At 34.0% G+C, this 21628-nt stretch overlaps 1 protein-coding gene across 3 annotated transcripts; it reads right to left on the bottom strand.

Annotated features, from left to right (window-relative positions):
* Nucleotides 1-1703: 1703 nt before the first annotated feature.
* Nucleotides 1704-21211, bottom strand: LOC140447344 (uncharacterized). Of its 3 annotated transcripts, none has more exons than XM_072539947.1 (4): nucleotides 21141-21211; nucleotides 10953-11027; nucleotides 7578-7730; nucleotides 1704-1962 (listed from the first exon to the last, which is right to left on the bottom strand). In XM_072539947.1, the coding sequence occupies exons 1-4, from the start codon at nucleotides 21160-21162 to the stop codon at nucleotides 1730-1732; spliced, it is 483 nt and encodes a 160-aa protein (XP_072396048.1). In that variant the 5' UTR covers nucleotides 21163-21211; the 3' UTR covers nucleotides 1704-1729. The 3 variants fall into 3 exon arrangements, with proteins under 3 accessions (XP_072396048.1, XP_072396049.1, XP_072396050.1); XM_072539948.1 differs by lacking the exon at nucleotides 21141-21211 and adding an exon at nucleotides 18608-18758; XM_072539949.1 differs by lacking the exon at nucleotides 21141-21211 and adding an exon at nucleotides 16003-16220.
* Nucleotides 21212-21628: the final 417 nt, after the last annotated feature.

Genomic DNA, 21628 nt, shown 5'->3' with positions numbered 1-21628 from the left:
GCATTATGTATTCCAGGTGAGAAACGTTGCATAGACGACACTATGATGCCTTTCTGCGGTAGATTAGGATTTCAACAGTAAATACCTGACAAAAGACATAGGTTGTTGATTTCTTCTTTTAATATTGGTTATCCTATCTTACTACATTCCGTCAAGTAATCTGCGACACGGTTGCAAATTTGGTAGTGTATAAACACTTTTTTATAAAATGTAATTTATTTTCACATGTATTATATCTCAAATAATAATTAAATGAACAAATACACCTTAAAATTGTAGGCGTATATTACGGTTTACACTGAACATCGCCATAACACTTTAAAAATTGATATGATTGCTTAAATATAATAATTTTAGACCACCTAACAATGTTCGTATATTATATCGACTCTTAATAAGAAAATGTAGACAGCTAAAAATTACTTTTTGTATCCAAATATAGACAACACAACATACAGTTTATTGTCTCTAATAAGAAAAAATGTAGACAGCTAAAAATTACTTTTTGTATCCAAATATAGACAACACAACATACAGTTTAAAACTACCTGTGTAGATTCATGAAAAAACTTAGGAAAATATATTAAACTAACATTTAAAAGCTATAATATTTCAGTATTTTTTTAAAAAACTTTGTACTTTTCTCTACTTTATCTAGATCTTTGTAGCCGTAAAGTATATTTTATGCTTGATAGCATATTTTCTAATGTTTGTGTCGTTTCTTAAATATATTTACTGATGTTACTTTGGTACTCGACTTTGCCCCCTACAATGTGCGACAAAATTAGGGATATCTGTATCATTTATCTAAATAAAAAATTATGGAAACACAGTAACAAGTTGGAAGGAATTTAAATAATAAACAAGAAAGGGGAGAACTTATTGAAAAAGTGCAGGCCAATAATGATGGACAGACTAAATCCTTAGCCACTAACGTGTTATTTTTGTAACGTAAGCACTAACGTGACGTCTCTCAGGCGATGTTAAACAGATTCACTTTTTTCCATTTTAATAATGTAATTTACTTTTTTAAGCTAATGTGTTTACTAGGAACTCTTTTAATTCATACCTATGTAAAAAATAATTGTTGTTAAATAAAATCAAAAGATACACGTAATCATAGCAAATGGTACATAACAAATCATAGCAAAAGGTACATGTAATATTGACCTTGAAATGCAATTCAGGTCTTTGGTATAGGCAACTAAAAATTAGTGTCTGTCTCCCAAACGTCACGTTAGTACTTAAGGGTTAATGAAGTCTGGAGTGGGTAACTATATTATGGTATCACCAGTGTATCGGAGACTGCTGATTATTCGTTTACCTATTTTTACTCCTCGTTGTTGTTCCGAAAAAGTTAAACCCTGTTTTTAACCTAGGATGAGTAAACTCAAAAGTCAGATTCACACCTAATGAATACACTAAAAAAATCACCAGATTCATCTTCTTTTTCAAGGTGGAAATGTAAAAAACGATAAGTTCGAAACGGAATATGATCAAATATGGACGGATACTGTACAATATCCTTATTTTTTGCGCTTATTTGGAATTTGACCAAAACTACCATACTCTAGTATATTTAGATATCTTCAAATCTTTTAAAAAACTACTATGTTTGATATTTTATTGCGTATGCTATAACTTATTGATTAAGTTTTATGTTAATTTTATCTATTTATATGGTATTTTAAATAAAGCTGTAAAACAGATATATAATATTTATTTGATCCTAAATAAAGTAGTAGCGAAAGTATACCAAGACTATCAGTAGAACGGTTAAAATATATGAAGAATGAATCTGTCGTCCGGAATTGCAACCATCTTTAAAGCACATGCATAATTCTTTCTTCACGAAGTCACTGTCGTCATGTCTGCAGCTATCTTTAGTGATACCCTTAGAATTCTCCCAACCACAGCTTCTGTAAATTCTGGCTGCGTCCTTTGGATCTTTTACGTTAACAACTGAAAGAAATCACAACATAAATATAGGGACCTTAAAAATTTAACTCTGATCTATTAACATCTACACCTCACAATACCGGGTGGACCAAAAGTCAGTTAACGCTATCAAAAAAAAAGTCACGCACAACTTTGCCGCGTCTCCAAGAAAATATTTCATGCTCTGTGCGGGGCAAATGATTAGTATTCTTTTGAATCTTTTGTCGTTTCTAGCAGTCATATCGCGATGACAGCGCATGCGTAGAAAGTACACGACAGCCCCGAACGCGTCTTTCTTTTGTCAAGATACCTACGTTACCATGTTGATTACACTATGTTTGAAGAGTTTGCAGCACAGCATCCCAACAGACCTGTTCCTATGAGAAAAATGGTGTATAAATTTTATAAGAAATTCTCAGAGACCAGATCAGTTTTAGATGCGCCTCGAAGTGGTCGCTCCACCATCGTTACACAGAAGAGAATCTGCAACTCGTCGCTCTAGCGTTCATCGAAGCACCTACCAAATCCACACGTTGCACATCTCGTGTATTAAAAATACCATGCATCAGTTTTCATCGTATGTTAAAGAAAATGAAGATGCATTGTTATCGTCCGCGTTGGTTGCAGTCGTTATCTGAAAGCAATCCAGATCGCATCCTATAATTTTGCGAGTGGTACACTGGGTGCGCAGAAGACGACGCAAATTTTTACCGATCCATTATTTGGTCTTACGAATTAATCGTCATAATTGTGTATATTGGGCATCTGATAACCCTCATGTAACCTTCACAGAGGAGTTAAATGTTCATGGCACAACAATATGGGCTGGAAATTATGCGGGTGGTCTTGTCTATCCATATTTTTTTATTGAAAAATATCTAACGGCTAACAGTTTTGTACAATTCTGTGTAGAGAACAATTTATGTATGACAAATACATTCTTCAAACTATCCAAGCGTCGGTTATACACTTGTAAGTCACCAGCAGATACTAACGAGATGATTATAAGAAATCGATTATATAACAATTACTGAAAGATACCGAAAGTAAATCAAAATAACTAAAACACCACTTGGAGAAGATGTTACCCTCAGATCATAACTAATTAATCAGCGATATCAAACTCAAACTTAAAAAAATAATGCGACAAAAACCGACTAACCGAATAAACACTGACTGTATTCGAGATAATAGCCAAGTAATCATACACAAGATAGTAAATAAGATCTACACATAATATCGAAGACTGCTGAAACCATATCAAAACCATCATGCAAGAAACAACCAAAAAGTATATAACTATTAATTGGGGCAAATAACAATGGATGACTGATGAAATATTGATACTAATGGAAACAGACGAGAACAAAAAAATAAAAACACTAAAGAATACAACAAAATCAATAAATAAATCAGAAAGAAAATCCGGGATGCAAAAGAAAAATGGTACAGCAGCAAATGTATTGAAATAGAAGAACTGCAGAAAAATAATCACACGTTTAACATGTACAAAGGGGTGCAAGAAATAACTGAACCATATAGATCAACTTCAAGTAGTTTACTTGATAAACTACAAAATATCATAGTTAATGAACAAGACAAACTGGAGAGGTGGAGGGAATATGTTGAGGAACTGTTTGATGACTACGAACTTTTGACGACTAGCAACATACGGTCCAACGGAAGACAGTCCAGCCAATGAGAAAGAACGATTTATCGAACAACTTCAGGAACAAATGGATAAGAGAAAAGCTAAACAAGAAATAATAATAGTGGGGGATCTAAATGGAAGAGTCGGAAGAAAAGACAATGACAGAACAGTTGGTCCATTTGGAGAAGACACAATTAACGACAACGTAGAAAGATTGGTAGAACTATGTGAAGTAAATGATTTGAAAATTATGAACGGATTCTACAAACACAAAAATATACATAAGTACACATGGACTCAAGAGACAAGAAAACTAAGATCCATTATTGACTACATTATCATGAACCACAAAAGCTCCATCAAAGTGAAAGACACCAGAGTGAAAAGAGGGGCAGAGTGTGGAACAGATCACAAACTTGTGGTGGCATGGATGGAATTCCCCTATATCTGGACAAAACAAAAACATACATCGATTGTTACAACGGGAACGACAATAAACGAAAAGAGGCTCAAATTACATCTATTGCAGGAAGAATCAATAAAAGATTTATACAAAAGAAGACTAGACCAAAAACTAGAAGAATTCAGATATGACACGTTAGATGAAATGCATGAACACATAAAAACCTGCCTGATTTCAGCGGCCTTAGAAGCTCTTGGAAAAGACGACCAAAGGAACACCCATCAGAATATCAAATTAAGGGAAGACACATTGAAATGCATAAAAGAAAAGAAAAAACTACACATAAAATACCTAAACACCAAAAAACAGGAAGACTTAGACCTATATAGAGCGAAAAACAGAGAGGTAAAGAAAAGAGTAACAAATGAAAAGAACGAACAATGGGAACAAGCATGCACAGAGATAGAACGACATATCGGAGGAACGAGAAATTCAGAATAATGGCGAATATTAAAAGCACTTCAACGAAATAAGACAGAGAAAACCCAGATCGGCAAAATTAGTGAAAACGAGTGGCAAGAATACTACGTAGAACTACTTACAGAAAACCGTCCCCAATTTCAGGAAGAGAATATAGAACATGCAGGAAATGGGGCATACGACCAGATAGAAATAAGCCTGGCAGAAGTTAAGAGAGCAATCAAGACATTGAAGAACAAAAAAGCCAAAGGACCCGGAGGAATACCAAACGAACTAATTAAAAACGGAACGGAAAAGTTATTCCGCGTGCTACATAGAATGTTCGAAAGAGGACTAAATGGAGAAGAAATACCTGCGGAATGGACACAAGCATACATCACATCCATACATAAGAAAGGAAACAGGAAAAAATGTGAAAACTATAGAGGAATTAGTATATTATCGTCGGTAGGTAGACTTTACGGGAAAATTATTAAGGAAAAACTAGAAACTGAAATAATAGGAAAAATTGGAGAAGACCAAGCAGGGTTCACAGTAGCAAAATCATGCCTAGATCATGAAGAAATCATCAGAAAATGGCAAAAGGTAGACCGGTCCATCTGGCCTTTGTTGATCTAAAGAAAGCATATGACTCAATACCTAGAGTCAAATTATGGGAAGCAATGAATGATCTCGGAATCCGACAAACATTAATAAAAGCAGTTAAAGCACTATACAAAGAAAAGAAAGTAGCTATTAAATGTGGAAATAAAGCCTACAATCCATTTAAGACGACAAAAGGACTTCTACAAGGCTGTGCTACGTCCCCTACTCTGTTTAAAATATTCTTGGAAAAGACACTCAAACCATGGAGGAGAAAGTGCGAAGGAATGGGCATACCAGTAAGAGACGAATACCTATACACCTTAAGTTTTGCCGACGATAAAGTAGTCATCGCACAAGATGAAGAAGATCTCAGCTTTATGCTCAGAAAACTAGAAGAAGAATATGAAAACAACGGAATGGAAATAAACTTAGAGAAAACCGAATACCTAACAACAGAAAACAAGGATATGAGAAACCTAGAGATAGACGAGGGAAGACAAATAAATGGAACAGATAAATTCAAGTATTTAGGAACCATAATATCGAACCAGGGAACAACAGAAGAAGATATAAACAACAGACTGAGACAAACAAGAAACTGTATAAGACAACTAAACTCAGTGTTGTGGGATAAGAACATTACGATAAAGACAAAAAAGAGAATATATAATACCCTGACAAGAAGTATCCTGACATATGGGTCCGAAAACTGGACAATAAACAAGAGAAATAGAGGTAGAATAAGAGCAGTAGAAATGGAGTTCCTGAGGAGAAGCTGTAGACTTACAAAAAGAGACAGAATTGAAAACGCAGAGATTAAGCGGAGAATGGGAGTGCAATCAGACAATAATCGACTATATAGAGGAGAAGAGACTATCCTGGTACGGCCACATCAGAAGAACGGACAGAGGACGCTGGATAAACAAAATCACAGAATGGAGCCCGATTGGAAGAAGAAAGAGAGGAAGACCCCGAAGGTCATTCAGAGATGAAATCGACGAGGCTATGGAGAAAAGAACCCTGCGAGATGGAGACTGGAATGACAGGGTAAATTGGAGAAAACGGTTGAGTGAAGGAAGACAGTGAAAACTGTGGAAATCCTTAGTAGTAGTAGTACTGTTTGATGACGAAAGAACAGAAATACAAATCGAAAATATATCGACTGGTCCAAACATAACCTTCGATGAAATGTAAAGAGCCACACAACTATCAAAGAATAGGAGAGCAACCGGTCCAGATGAAATTCCCCGCGAATAATCAAACTACTCTACGATAAAGACAAACATTCTCTTTTAAACTTCTTCAATAAAATATACGAAACAGGGCATATACCAACAGACTAGCTTCTGTCAACATTTGTGATGATACCGAAAAAAATAAACACTAAACAATGTAGCGACCATCGCACTATCAGTCTAATGAGCCATGTACTGGAAATTGTCTTAATACTGCACTCGAGAATTAAAACTTAAAACAAAATAAAAGTAAAACTAAGCGACACACACTTTTCAGAACCAACCTTGGAACCAGAGAAGCATAATTCAGTTTGCAGGTCCTGGTTCAATGATGTAGGGATATAAAACCACCAGTATATATGTGTTTTATTTTTTTCGAAAAAGCCTTTGACCGGATCACCCACGACAATTTGATAGTTGTCTTGAAACAGGTGGTAATTGATGACCAAGACCTCCGTATTATTAAAAATTTGTATTGGCATCAATGTGCAAACATAAAAAACTGGTTAGAATATGACGGAAGCAGTGGAAATACAACGTGAAGTGAGGCACAGGTATGTTTCATCGCCTCTAGTTTTTAATATCTACTCCGACTCTATTTTCAAAGAAGCCTTACATGAAGATGCAGGCATTAAAATCAATGGGATTAATGTCAACAGTCTCAGATACCCAATCTCAGAATACGAATTTTCAATATTATTGTTTATTACTGGACAAATTGAAGCAAGAACTCAGTGAAAATCGGCCCCATATCCATAAGAAAAAGTGTTCTTCAAGATAATGACAAAAATTCATGAGTTCTGCTTCCGATTGCTTTCTCATTCACCTTAATTTCCTGATTTGGCCCTATCCGATTATTATGTGTTCCCAAGTCTGAAGAGATGGCTCCTAAATAAAAAAGTCAGCTCAAACGAAGGGGTAATTGACGAAACAATCTTCTATTTTGCAGAGCTTCAAGAATCGAATTATTCGGATGGCATAAAGAAGTTGGAAAATCGCTGGAATCGTTGTATCGAGCTAAAAAGAGACTATATTAAATTAAATTAAACAAATTTTTGGAAAACCTTGTTTTTCATCTTAGAGGAGGTTACTTCTCAGACCACCTACCACCACTTACAAAAAAACAAATTTGACAATTTGTTTTCCTGATTGCGCAAATCATTCTCCATATTTCAAATGCTTCCAATCTCTTTATTATTGTGGTCTTTAATATTTAAAATTAAGTTACACATAAAAAGAGAACTACTGTACTAAATAGAGTTGAGAAGTTTATGAAGAAACTTACTGTTTGATACGTAAATTCTACAAAATGGTTCATTCCCATGGTAGTCTTTATCACATGGTAAATAATGTTTACTGTTTGTACTATTAACTTTAAGATCTGCACACTCTGGATCAGTACCGGAATTACACTGATAGCAGTGAATTACGGAACTACCTAAAAAATACATTAAAAATTATACTTAAAAAATAATATTAAAATACGATATGTTATAAATTAAAAAAAATACTTGGAGTAGGACTCAGTAATGAACTGTTAAAATACTTGAATAATCTAAAGCTGAACCATTGTGCCCGCGTTAACGACCAGACTAGACAATAGTGCTCGCTTTGTCGCATCACAGAACTAACTTCGCTCTGACCGCTCTTTCACTGGGCTAAGACCAACGATGACGGCCTACGCCAAAGTCTAAACATCTAAACTTCATCTCCATAGAAAGTTACAAGCTTCCTTAAACACATTACCTTCACTCCTTCACCTAAATTGGCCGAAATATTATTCAAAAGTTTACTACTGATATGCCAGGGCTGGGATTGATAGAGTACATGGATGATACTTTCAACCATCTATTAATCTGAGTAGATTCTTCTTCTTATTTTTCTTTTTATGTGGACATGACTCTGTGTGTTTGTCAACGTGCCTCCAGTAAGTTGTCGTTTCATCGTTTTCGTTGTCTTCCTATTGAGGATCCGTCTCTTGCCATCTTTACTACTCTATTTGTTGTCATTCGGCTTATATGATCGTTCCATTCTAGTCTTCTATTTCTTACTCGGTCCTTAATGTTCTCCACTTAACAACTACGTCGTATATCTGTAACTATAGCTCTGTCCTATAGTGTTTTATCATTTATTTTCCAATAAGTGTTTTCATTTCTGCTGTTTCTAACATCCTTTTTGTTCTCTCTGTATTAGGTCGTGTTTCTGCTGCGTATGTCATTATTGGACTGATGACTGTTTTGTAAATTCAGCCTTTCATTTCTTTCCTGATAGTTTTATTTCTCCATATTGTTTCATTCAGGCAACATGCAGCTTTCTTTGCTCTATTCCCTGGATCTTACACTTCTGTTTCGAGCTTTCCGTAGTTAAATGTTAAATTTTCTGGCAATTAAATTAAATTGGTGTAGCATACGTTGTAAATCATCTTCACTTTGAGAGAGTAGTATTGCGACGTCTGCATAGCAGATTATTTTAAGTTGTTTTTTTCCCATTTTGTATCGTTTTTTTTTAGTTCTTTCTTTTTTATATTTCATCCATAATAAGGTTGAACAATAGAGGACTCAGGGAATCTCCCTGTCTTATCCTATTGACAATTTTAATAGGGTCAGTTAGTTCTGCTTCTACTTTTACTTTTATTGTGATGTTTTGGTAGATATTTTCGATCGTTTTGATTATTGCTAGAGGTATCTCTCTTGCGTACAATAAGTGGATAACGTCCTTTAATTTGACCAGGTCAAATGCCTTCTTTTTGTATTCTAATAATTTCACTTGCACTTGCCTTATTATAAATATAGTGTTGGTGCATGATCTTCCGACTTAAAACCTTGTTGTTTTTCTACTAGTGTTATAATTTTATTCAGTTTATTTATTATCACTTTGGTTGTTAATTTTAGTGTTGTGGTTACTAAAATAATTCCTCTATAATTTTCGGGGTCCGATTCATTTTCCTTTTTGAAGAGAGACATTAAGATCTCTATTCTCTATTCTTTGGGAATTCTGTTTTGTTCCGTTATTTTTTGGATTAGTTTTAATAATTGTTTGGTCAGATCTGGTTCTCCGTACTCTAGGAGTTCGTTCGGTATTCTATCCTCTTCTGATGATTTTTAATTTTTTAATTTCCTTAATACTTTCTTTACCTCGTCGTTGTTGATGATTAATGATCGTCATCTTCAGCAAATAGGGATCAAAAGTAGTCTGCTCATGTTTCCTTCTGAATGTGTTTCGGTTTTAATAGTTCGTTCACCTCTTTTCTTTGTCCTCTAATTATTCTCCATATTTCTTTTTGTATTCCGTAGAAGTCGTGTTCCTTTTGTTTTGAGAACCTCTGCCAGGGTTCCCTTTTTATTCGTCTAACTAAAGTATTCTTTTCATATCTGATTCGTTTATAGTGGTTCTATGCTTATTGTGTTTATTGTATTCTGTATTCTAAAAAGGCTTTCTTGTTTTCTTCACATTTTGTCTTTACTTTCTCTTTAAACTATGGGGTTTTCTTTTTTAAAATGTTAGTGTTTGCTACTTTCCTTTCTCCAAGTGATTCTGATGATGCATTAATTGATATTTTTGAGTATTTCCCAGATTTCCTCGATGTTATCGTTTTTTAATATTTCATTTCCAGCGATCTTCTCTGATATTCTTTTTCTGTATAAGTATTCCATGAATTCTGTATTTAGTCTTTCAACTCTGATTTTTGTTTGTGTTGGCGCCGCTCACTTGGGTGTGAAGTATTTCATGATGTTTCTTAGGATAACATTCTAAGATGATCCTTCATTGGGATAAAAAAACTCTTATAAGTCATGCCGTGTGGTGTCTATCCCATCCTGTATTCTTTTTATCGGCCTAGAAGACCAGGAACTGTTTAATAGATGCACTTTAATATTGGCTCGGATTTCAGGAACAAATAGAAAGAGCCTTGTCCAGCAAGCAAAGATATCTACCCATTCATTCCCTTATATATTTATCTTTTTTAGTTATTGAAGCAGAATTAGTTCTCTTTCACAGAGTACAATACAAGCTTAACCAATTTTGAGTGCTTCCAGGACTTTTAACGTTACCTTATTGTCTGAGCAGATAGTGATGGTCCTGTCAAACAAAGATCATAGACAATTGATATAACTATCTGTAACCCATAGTAGCGGTAGTTCTAGATCAGATCACTACCTACGTTCAGAAATGTAAACTAACGAGGATGTGGAGAACTTATAATGAGATGCCATACTGTCCTGTACCATATAAAGCACCAGGTAGTAATCTGTAGTCTTAATATCACTTTAAGATTCAACAATATTCTCAGTGCTATTATATTCTCAGTTTAGTTGCTTGCTATTACATGAGAAGTATTTATTTCTATGTGTCCTAGTGAACCTAATCAGAATGCCTGACGAACGTTAGCCTTAAAACTTCACAGATGGAAGCCCCCTGGAAGAAAAAAAAGAGGTAGCCCTCGACGTTCATGGAACGGAGGAATTAGAAGAGCGATGGAATCGCGAGGTTTGGAGGAGGAGCATGCCTTGGACCGGGAGGATTGGCGGAGGAGAACGGGAATACGGCGATAGCCGTCTCCAAAATGTATTCTATTTACAAGTTGGATCCTGTAATATATATATACAATCTAACACCTAAAAATGGTATACTACGAGATAAATATATGAAAGATACGACTTACCTAAACTAAATAAAGAAAAGAGGATTAGAGAGACTGATGTAAATAATATTGCCTTTTCCATATTTGAGAATTTACCTAAAAATAAAGAGAAATGAGTATATTTAGTTTATGTTTCATCCTGTTTACGAAGATTGGTATTTGTTTTTATGTATGTTTATTATAACATTCATGCTTTTCACCAGAAAACGGACCGTGTTTTAACGGTTTCACAATAATATTTAGTATATAATGAATAAGCGTACAAGCAGAGGGTGCCTGATTTAAGTTCACAGCCGTTCAAGGTGACTGACAACAATCCGACGTAAGAATGTGAGTCAGCTATGTGAATGTACTGACTTATATAGACACTTGATGTATCATTCGAATTAATATCAATTTTTTTTTCGTGTTGGGACTTATGTTTTCGGTTAGTAATCCAATTTCATCGGCATACTGCCGTATAATTTAATACTCTCAACGATGGTTTCATCAATGTAAACCCCACCACTGTTTGATTATATACGTAGGTACTAAAAAAGTTCACTGAAGACAGACTGATTAGCCCGAAAACGTTCTTAACTTTTAATCTATTTGGATTTTTAAATTTAATTTTAATTAAATATAAGCTTACAACAGAAGTATTTTACTTCGATGTTCGAGTATTTTAGCCCTCCCTAGAATTATCGCTTTTTAAGTGATATAAAATTACTAATGTCTGGTATAAAATACAACTTTACAGTGTACTATTCCGGAGCGACGCCACAAATAATTACCACTGGCATGGAGTTGCAATAGTGCAATAGTTGCAATAGTAACGATGTCTGTTATAGATTACATACCTCAAACAGAGTAATCATAGTGAAGTTAACCGGTCAACATATTAATATAAATCTAATCCAAGTTTACACACCCACATCTGATAAATCGGAAACTGAAGTTTTAGATTTCTATAAAGACATAAAGGAAGCATTAAAGGTCACAAAGAAAAACGATATCAACATCATAATGGGCGATTTTAAAGCCAAAGTCGTTAGAGGTAGATGTGGTAATGTGGTCGGTGATTTCGGTTTGGGTAACAAAAATGAGCGAGGAGAGTTACTGATTGAATTTTGTAATGACCACGATTTCGTCATATCCAATACGTGGTATCAACTTCCACCAAGAAGATTGTACACATGGCGAGCACCAGGAGATCGTCCAGGTCATATGATACGAAATCAAATTGATTACATCTTGATAAACAAAAGATTCCGCAACTATATAAAAAGAGTGGCCGCTTACCCTGGTGCGAACATTTCGTCTGACTACAACCCCCTAATCGCGAATGTAAGGCTTCGATTGGCAAAGGTTAAAAAGCCATCTAATAAAAAATATATAAACGCTAGAGAATTAATGAGAAATGAAGAGCTTAGATCTACATACAGTAAGCACATCAACGAGAACTTGTGAAACATACAAGGAAATTACATAGAGGAAACCTGTGAGAAAATAAAAATAGCTGTAATCGAGGCTGATGAAGTAGTCGCAAGTAAAATAAAAAGAAATCATAAAAACGAGTGGATGACGGAAGAGACACTTGATCTAATGGAGCAACGCGGACAGTACAGAATACATCAGAATCAACAGGAATACAAGGATATCCAACGTACGATAAATGCAAGAATTAAAAAAGCTAGATGAAAGAACGTTGTGAAGAATTGGAATCGCTACAAGAAAAGGGAGACAGCTTTGGACTACATAAAAAGATCAAAGAAATTTTGAGTATATACAAGAAACACCATGAGACTCGCCTAAAGAATGATCAAGAAAACTACGTTCATACCCAGGAAGAACTAGCTAAAATCTGGGCAAACTATGCTTCGTCCCTCTTTGCGGATAACAGACCGAATCTGCCAACTACTAACTTACCCACGGAAAATTTATACGGCTCTCCCATTATTTGCGCCGAGGTGAAGTACGCTATAAAAGTAGCAAAACTAGGCAAGGTCCCTGGACCGGATGGAATTACTATGAAAGCCATAAAACTATTGGAAGATGATAACATCGACATGCTGGTGACAACATTCAATGCTATATATAACACCGGCCACATTCCAACGGATTGGCTTTATTCAACCTTTATAATGATCCCTAAACCACAAAGAGCGACAAAATGCAAAGACCACAGACTGATAAGTTTAATGAGCCATTTGCTTAAGGTGTTTCTTCGCATCCTTCACACCAGAATGTTCAGAAAGCTGGAAGATCTAAGCGGTGAGACACAATTTGGTTTCAAGAGCGGACTGAGTACACCTGAAGTAGCTTTCTGCTTGAATATGCTTGTATAAAACTGCATGGATCAACGAAAGGATATAGTCATAACATTCCTCGATTATGAAAAAGCATTTAACACCGTAAAACATGACGCAATTATAAAAATGCTGCACAACGCTAACATTGACGAGAAAGATATAAGAGTTATCCAGAATCTCTATTGGAATCAAAAAGCATGAGTGAGACTGAACAAATCAACCAACACAGAAGAATTTGAAATTTTAAGAGGGGTGCGACAGCGTTGTATTTTGTCTCCTATGTTCTTCAATCTCTATGTGGAGAACATTTTTGCAGAGGCACTGGAAGGCTCTGGGTGTGGAATAAAGGTAAACGGCTTCCCGATAAATAACATTCGTTACGCCGACGACACCGCGATAATAACAGACAACGAACATGATATGCAGTTGATGTTAAATAAAATAAACACCGTAGAAAACATATATGGCTTGAAGATAAATGCTGGAAAAACTAAAGGCATGACAATAAGAAAAAACGCACTTTTAAGCATACAAAGTAGATAATGCTCCAATCGATCAAGTGAAAACATTTATGATGAATGACCAATGGGATCCTCAACAAGAAATAAAATGCCGTACCGAACAAGCAAGACAAAATTTTATCAAATTTAAACCGCTACTATGTAACCGCAATCTTTCCTTCAATCTCCGCTACAAGATGGTTAAATGCTATGTATGGTCCATATTGATATACGGTATGGAAACATGGACGTTAAGAGTACCTTCCATTAATAAGTTGGAGGCCTTCGAAATGTGGACGTTGCGAAGAATGTTCCGCATACCATGGACAGATAGGTTGAGAAACGAGGAAGTCTTAAGAAAGGCAAATACTGAGAGAGAACTACTCAATTTGATCAAGGTACGAAAAATTGGATACCTTGGCCATATTCTGAGAGGAAAAAAATACGCAATCCCCAATTAATCATCCAGGGAAAGATTGAAGGCAAGAAAGGAGTAGGTCGCAAACAAATGTGGCTACGGAACATAAAGAACTGGACAGGCATAAATAACACTGGTAATCTTTTGCATGCCGCAAAAGATAGACGTCTGGCCTTAAGATAATTCGCCAACATGCTTTAGGTACACGGCACTATAAGAAGAAGAGAGGTATAAAATAAATCTGTAGTCTTGGACAAATTTTGGAGTAATAGCAGACGTCAATTTCGTAAAAAATTATGTTCGTATACAAGGATATCTCCTCATTAAAAGTTTCGTTGCCCGATATATAAAACGGAGCTGTATAAAACAACTAATTTGATTCTAAAATAGTGCTAAATGTTGGATTATCCTGTGGTTTGAGTGCTTAAAAAGCGACAGTGTGAATTATTATAGAAACAAAAGAAAAAGAAAGGTTAATACCACCTAAAAAAAGCTCAATGGGCTACCTAAGTCTGACGTCATAATTGTTAAGTATAGGTTGGTACATAGTGTAGGTTGACGGAAGTCCTGATGAATGACTGCTGTCAACGTCAGCATATATTAGGTATTATGGTTAGTTTTTAGGAACAATAAAAAAGGTATAATATGAATGTATCTAATAATTGTAAATTTAAATAATAAAGAGATAATCACAAGAGCAAATATTCAATAATAATGAGCGGTGCTTTTAAAAACCTTTCCAAACATTTCTAATTTGTGTATATTTGTTCCATAAGAAAATGGGAATAATGGTTTTTTTAATTGTTTGAAGAATAAATAAGGACTTTTGGTTATGAACATTCTTTCTGTGCGATTGGTATTATTTGTTGTTCGTGAATTTGTAAGGTAGGAATATCAAAGTATTAAGATAACAATCAAAACTTTCAAAACTCCAGCATCACCCGATTTTCGGAAATTAATTTTCTGCAGATGCAAGGTAAACTGTGAAGGTATGTATGGTTGCCGACAAGTACGCCTTAAATGATCTGCAGTGTGCCTCAATTGTTCTGGTAAAACAGGCAGTGACATCATAAAAATTGTAAAATTAATCGAAAAATTCGAAGAATCCGAAGATGAATTACCCACAATGAGGCCAATTCTCACTTCCGTTCTTTCGCAAACATTCATCTTCGATATTGAATTAGATATTGAACCTCAGCCTGGACCATCAAAGAACATGAAAAAACAATAGCTGGAAAACAACTTTTTTAAATATGTAATTATGCTCAATATTATCTCGCCTCGAAATTGATAATGAATTAGGCCTAATGGGGTTACCAGTTAACAAAAAACGCGCCTCCAGACTCTACCTCACAGATGGTCGGGAAAAAGGTCGATAATAAACTAATAATACCATAGGATGTTAACAAAATAATAAATTATATCAATAAAAAAATATATAATAAAAAACAAACCTAATGTTTCTTATATGGTATTAATGAAAATTATTCGTTGAAAAACCTTTATAATATTGCTCTGATATACGAAATAGTTTAGCAATTTAAATTAACATTTGAGGGAAAAATTAATCAATTTAAGAAATAAATATTTACAAAACCACTTGTATTATAATGTTTACATATGTTACTTCTCTGCGTATAGGGCAAATTAATATAGGAAGATCAGAAATGTTAACATTTATAGAAACTTACTAAGATATTGTGTTCACTGCAAATAAAGTGTAGAAATGTTTATACAAAATAAGCAAGATATTTTAAAAATTATAAAATATACGTTTATTGACAGAATAAATATGCATTGTCAACGTGCAAGTACATAACTATCCGACCCATAACAACTATATATTTTTGATGGTAACTTACTTTAAAACTAGAAAATGCCTTTTCGAAACACTGTGCTTAAACGCTGACGACTTGCATAACCAACTGAAGGCACAACCTCTTCTTGACGAATGAAAACCTGTTATATACAATAACTTAAACCAAAATAGATCAGCCCTCACAGAATGCACTCGGAAGAAAGTAAAATTGTTATATTTAATTCCAACTTCTTGAGATTGCGGTTAAAAGGAGGGTCGAGGTAGTGTTAGTAAAAATAATCTTAGGCGCGGTTTTTTTTTCATTTAAATGATAATTTAATGGTGAGATATTAATTAGTTATTAAAAAAACCACATTGTTTTATTTGAATTTAAATATTTCGAAGAATATGTTGTTAATAACACGTGTTTCATATAATAAATTAGTTATGCTTTGAAATAGTAATTGAAGGACTTGGTGCAATAACCGTCCACGTGCACATTGCATAGTTTTGAGAAAAATGAGAAAAACGTGTCATTTAGTCATAGTTGAAATTATGTGATTTTTTTTTATTTTACATTTGTAATATGAGTCGTATAATTCCAATGTGCACAACTCCCCACACAACATATTTTCAGTAAAAGCAAAAAGGTGTATCTATTATTCCTCTGGCTTCATGATGACTTCTCTTATTCGAATGTCTTTTTCTATTTTAGCAAACACTCTGTCTGCCGGAAGAAAAGAGTGACTGACTACCGGAAATATAATCTCAATTTTTTTTAATTAAACTGGTGAAAATGAATACAGCCACTTGTAACACATACCAATCAAAATTGTATTTTTGTTTTGGCGACCACAGCCGTCTGCAAATAACCTCAATATTGTTACGTGTTTTGGTATGTTTAGGGTCTTCAAAGTATGGTAAACTGCACTTGCGATTTCATTTGACCCTTTGGGTCATACCCCTGTTTCATACCAATAGTATATATTTTACCAAAATTATAAAAGTTATATTGCCTACTAAAATATACACTCTGGTCAGGAAGTTTTGGTAGGCAATAATTTTTCTGGCAGTCAAAAGAAAGTGACATTATTTTACTGTCTTTATCTTTGAGCAGGTTATAAAACGCTTTAGCTTTTAAGTTATGTACTCGTTTAGTTACCATTGGAGACTGCTTTTCTTCATAAGTTTTAGCCACCTTTATGTTCTCCAGTAATTCGGTACAGCGGGAGCATACATCAGTTCGAGGGCTTCCAAAACCAATATTATAATTAATGTTCAATTCCTTCCTAAAAAATGATTGATTCACTTTATTTTCCAGAGATGTGGTTACTTCTATATAGCCTCCACATTCTTTTTATGTTGAGATCAGCGCTCAAATACACTCGTCCATCCGATTTTCCTCTACAATAATGTGCTTCGCTCTATTGACCGTGACCGGAACTAAAAGATTTGCTCTCAGATAATGATTTGTATTTTGAAGACAACTATAATAAGAAACAGTTACTTCAAGTGCTTCGCACTAAAACTTATAAGAAACAATATATACTGGACACTATTCCAATACAACATGGCCATACTCTTTTGAGGTTACCACCTTATTTTTGCTTAATCAATCCTATCGAACTTATTTGGGGACAAGCAAAAACGGATTGGGAGGAAAAATAGTTTTCCAAAATTTGACGCGAAAGTGGTCAATTTAATTCGATATGAACTATCAGAGATTACAAGCGCCGACTGGAAAAAAGCAGTAAACCATTTAGTGAAAGTAGAAAATGAGTACAGAAGACTAGGACAATTATTTTCAAACAGTGGAACAACTTATTATTAATCTGGTGGATCGTGACGATGATGAAAGCTCGTCTGCAGGAAATATTTTAAATGCTAAGAAGGTACGCTAATATGATGATTATTTCAGTTAAAACAACTCCGTTTTTCATTATAAATTGCTAACTTTGTTTAAAACAATATTTTCTTAAATGTAAAATACTTTTCCACAGTTTCGTCGATGTACGTCATCGCTAAACGCTAATAGGGGTTTTCAACGCTTCCCATTTGTTTCAAAAACTTGTCAAATATGTATGACGTAGATATATTAAATTTGTATGACATATAACAAGTGCCTGAAACAAATGAGAAGCGTTGAAAAGCTCTATAGAAGATGCCGTTGTATCACCTAGTATTTTTTCCGACATGGTAGTAGAGTGATAATTTCTTTACATTTCACTTTTAACCATTTAAAAAACAAAGAAAAACAAAACAAAAAGTTTTGTTTGTTTTTCCAAAATCAGATTTTCCGCTTTTTGGCTATATACACATTACACATTGTTATTTTATGTATAATACTTGTATCAAAAAATTTGTGTCGGTGAAACAACTAATATCGCGATACGTCCCTGGGCAATCGGTTACTCGAATTTCATTACATACAAATAATATTATCTGTTTGAATTTGCCGACGGACGAAATATCGATGGACCCGACAGTTATTGCATATAAAACTATATATGGGTTTACAAAAAACTTCTGTATATAGGATTAAACAGTTATTTTAAATGTACTAATGCCTTTTATATGCCTTAATAAAAATCACAATACATAAAAATATTTATTATTTCATGTTTGCAATAATACATGCAGTAGAGGGTTAAATATACTTGTAAGCTTACCTTTTACCTATCCACTTAATTTCTTTCTTGTAACACTAACAATTAATAAATAATTTCCACAGCACAATGTTGCTATAGTTACCTACATGTTACTAATACTTATCGACACACTCTGGTGAAGCCTTGTCTGCTTATCTTTTAGATAATAACATGGGTCAATACTGTAAACTCTTTGACCATGTTTTATCTGAAGATAAAGACCTGCGATACTTGACCTATTTATAGTTTTATCTTTGAAACGAAGACATGCGGATGTTAAGGACGTTCTATACAAACATTTTAAATCAAATCGAAGGTTGCAAAAATTACGCTTTAATATTAGACCAGGGCGGATCTGTTTTGAGGTGGAAATCTAAAGTCTACAGAAAAAAGTTGTGTGATAACTACAATAATAATAATTCACTTTCCCTCTCTCTCTCAAATAGGTCGGAAATATTTGAGAGGAAGTGGCAAAAAACTACAAAAAAAGTTAAAAAAAAAACAATTGAATTACAAGCAGTGGTTTTTGAGAATCAAGCGGTCAAAGTTGGCCGACATTTGTGTCGAAGTTATAAACAATAGGATGGTAATCCTTGAACTATCGTGGAACTTGATTATAGCGTCATTGAAAGGTCCAGTAAAAAAATGACGCTATATCAGAGTGGCAAAGCTATATATATTGAAGGAATCAGTGCAGCCAAACGAATTATTATTCTTCTTCTTCACGTGCCATCTCCGCGACGGAGGTTGGCAATCATCATGGCTATTCTGATCTTAGATGCTGCTGCTCTGAATAGTTCAATTGATGTGCATCCGTACCATTCCCTCAAGTTACGCAACCATGAGATTCTTCTTCTTCCTACACTTCTCTTGAATTATTATTAAGAGATCACAAAACAACAACAATATTTTGCTTAAGACCGAACTGTTCTACAGAAATGATGATCCATCCAAACAATTCCAAACTTTATTAAAACGTGGAAAGAAGCTTTCGACTTTACACTTACCTGCTGTAGAACTCCAAAACGAAATTAAACCAAAAAAACTCCAGAGCCCCTCGAAACTATTAGTGGAACTGTCAGGGGTGAATTGGGTCAACGATCCTGAGCTAACATGGTTACAACCAATTCTTTCTGACACTGGTGAGCAAAATAACAATCAAGTTAACCTTTGTGAAACTGAGGATGATGACGTTATCGAAGGAGCTGAGTACTGTGATTGCAATGATGATGACCATGAGGACCTTTATGATATGTAAAATGCCATTATTGTTCCATTCATTTTTAAACAATATTTTGTATTTAAAAATAAAATACTATTTTTATGAAGCTACTTTTTTGCTATTAAAGCTAGTTTTTTTACATCGTTACTACCAAAAGTCTGTCATACCGCTTGGTGTAGACAATCAAAATGCGTTTTGTCCAAGAATGACAATCTAAATGCAGTTTGTCCAACAGTTTTTCCAATTTTTTTGGGATATTATCAATACTATATTTTTAGCATATAGGTATAATATTTAAATGATTTTTCATCCATATTTTAGGTATATCAGTTTTCGTTCAATTTCTTGCCAAACGCATAGCAGTTTTCCTCTATTTGCGAAAATTACAAAAAATGGACAAAATGCATATAGAAAGTCTGCTCCTCATTTGTATTTAGAGCTTTACAAATTTGGTAAGTTTTTTAAGTTTTTCTAAAAAAAGTCTACGACATAGAAAAAAACATGTATTGTTATAAATAAATTAACTTATTTGTAACAAAATTAAAGCGTCTTTGGGATTTGGCAATGCTTATTTATATGTCTCTATTCGAGTTATATGGGATTAAAAAAAAGGAAAATTGGTTTATTGAAAGCCGAGGAATTACATTTTTTTACGGATACCAATTTTGAACAATTTGAACATGAAATTCAATTTACTTCAACCTAGTTATTTTGATATTTTTTACGCGCAATATCGATCTTTTTTTATATTCAAAATATTACCATCCTATTGTTTATAACTGCGTCGCAAATGCTGGTTCTGACCGGTTGTATCTCAGGAACCACTGCTCGTAATTCAACTTTTTTAATAATCGTCTCTCTAGATTTAATTTAAACTAATATTTACCGAGATATTCTATTTGTTTATAAACCAAAACATTGTTTAAGATTTAAAAAAATTCCTGTTGCTACGACTATTTCATTACGACTTTGCTCCAAAATAAATTGTTGTAAAGTTAGAAAGAGGGAAAGTAGAAAAAAAAACGATGTTTTTAATAATTTTTAAATATTTTAATTTTTTTATTAATATTCGCGACTTATTCGAGAGGACGACACAAAAATAAGTCAATTATTATTATTGTTATATCACAACTTTTTCTGCAAATATCAAAATGCTACCTCTCACATTCACCTCAAAACATATCCGCCTTGGTCTAAATATATATCTTACAACCGAAGTATCAAATTTGGTATTTTGAAAATTACGTGATAATTATTTTTGTAATATATTGTATGACAAAGTAAAGAAATATTTTTATTTTTTGGAAAAAAATCGATTAAAATATAACTTACGTTTTAGCTTAATTTTAAACATACACTAATGCTTATACTTGAACAGCATTTTATGTATTATTTCCATTGTATCATACGGAATTGTTTATTTATTAAAACGCTTTAATAACATTTAAGAATGATAAGTTTCAAGGTCTACTGATACCAAGATTTTTGTAAAATACCTTAAAGCCGACTTAACTTTTGTAAATTGCAATTTAAAAGGGTAATAATAAATATCACATAAATTCTTAGTCAAATTAACGCATTTATTCAAAATGTTATTATTGGAAACAAAATAACCTACATTAGGGTAAAGTGGCTCAATAGTAGGGGCAGTGGCGCACCGAGGGGGGGTTTTGGGGGTTAACCCCCCCCCCCCCCAGGACCCTATTCCGACACTGCTACTTTCACATTTTAAGGACTCAAAATGGAGGTAACCTCATAAAAAAAATTTGGTGACCAACCAAAATCCCCCAGGGGCAAATTCTAGGTGCGCTACTGAGTAG

The sequence above is a fragment of the Diabrotica undecimpunctata genome, chromosome 8, assembly GCF_040954645.1.
Source record: "Diabrotica undecimpunctata isolate CICGRU chromosome 8, icDiaUnde3, whole genome shotgun sequence".
NCBI classification, from domain to species: Eukaryota; Metazoa; Arthropoda; class Insecta; order Coleoptera; family Chrysomelidae; genus Diabrotica; species Diabrotica undecimpunctata.
The sequence above is the reverse complement of the archived record's forward strand: the minus strand, read 5'-3'. Positions and strand labels throughout refer to the sequence as shown.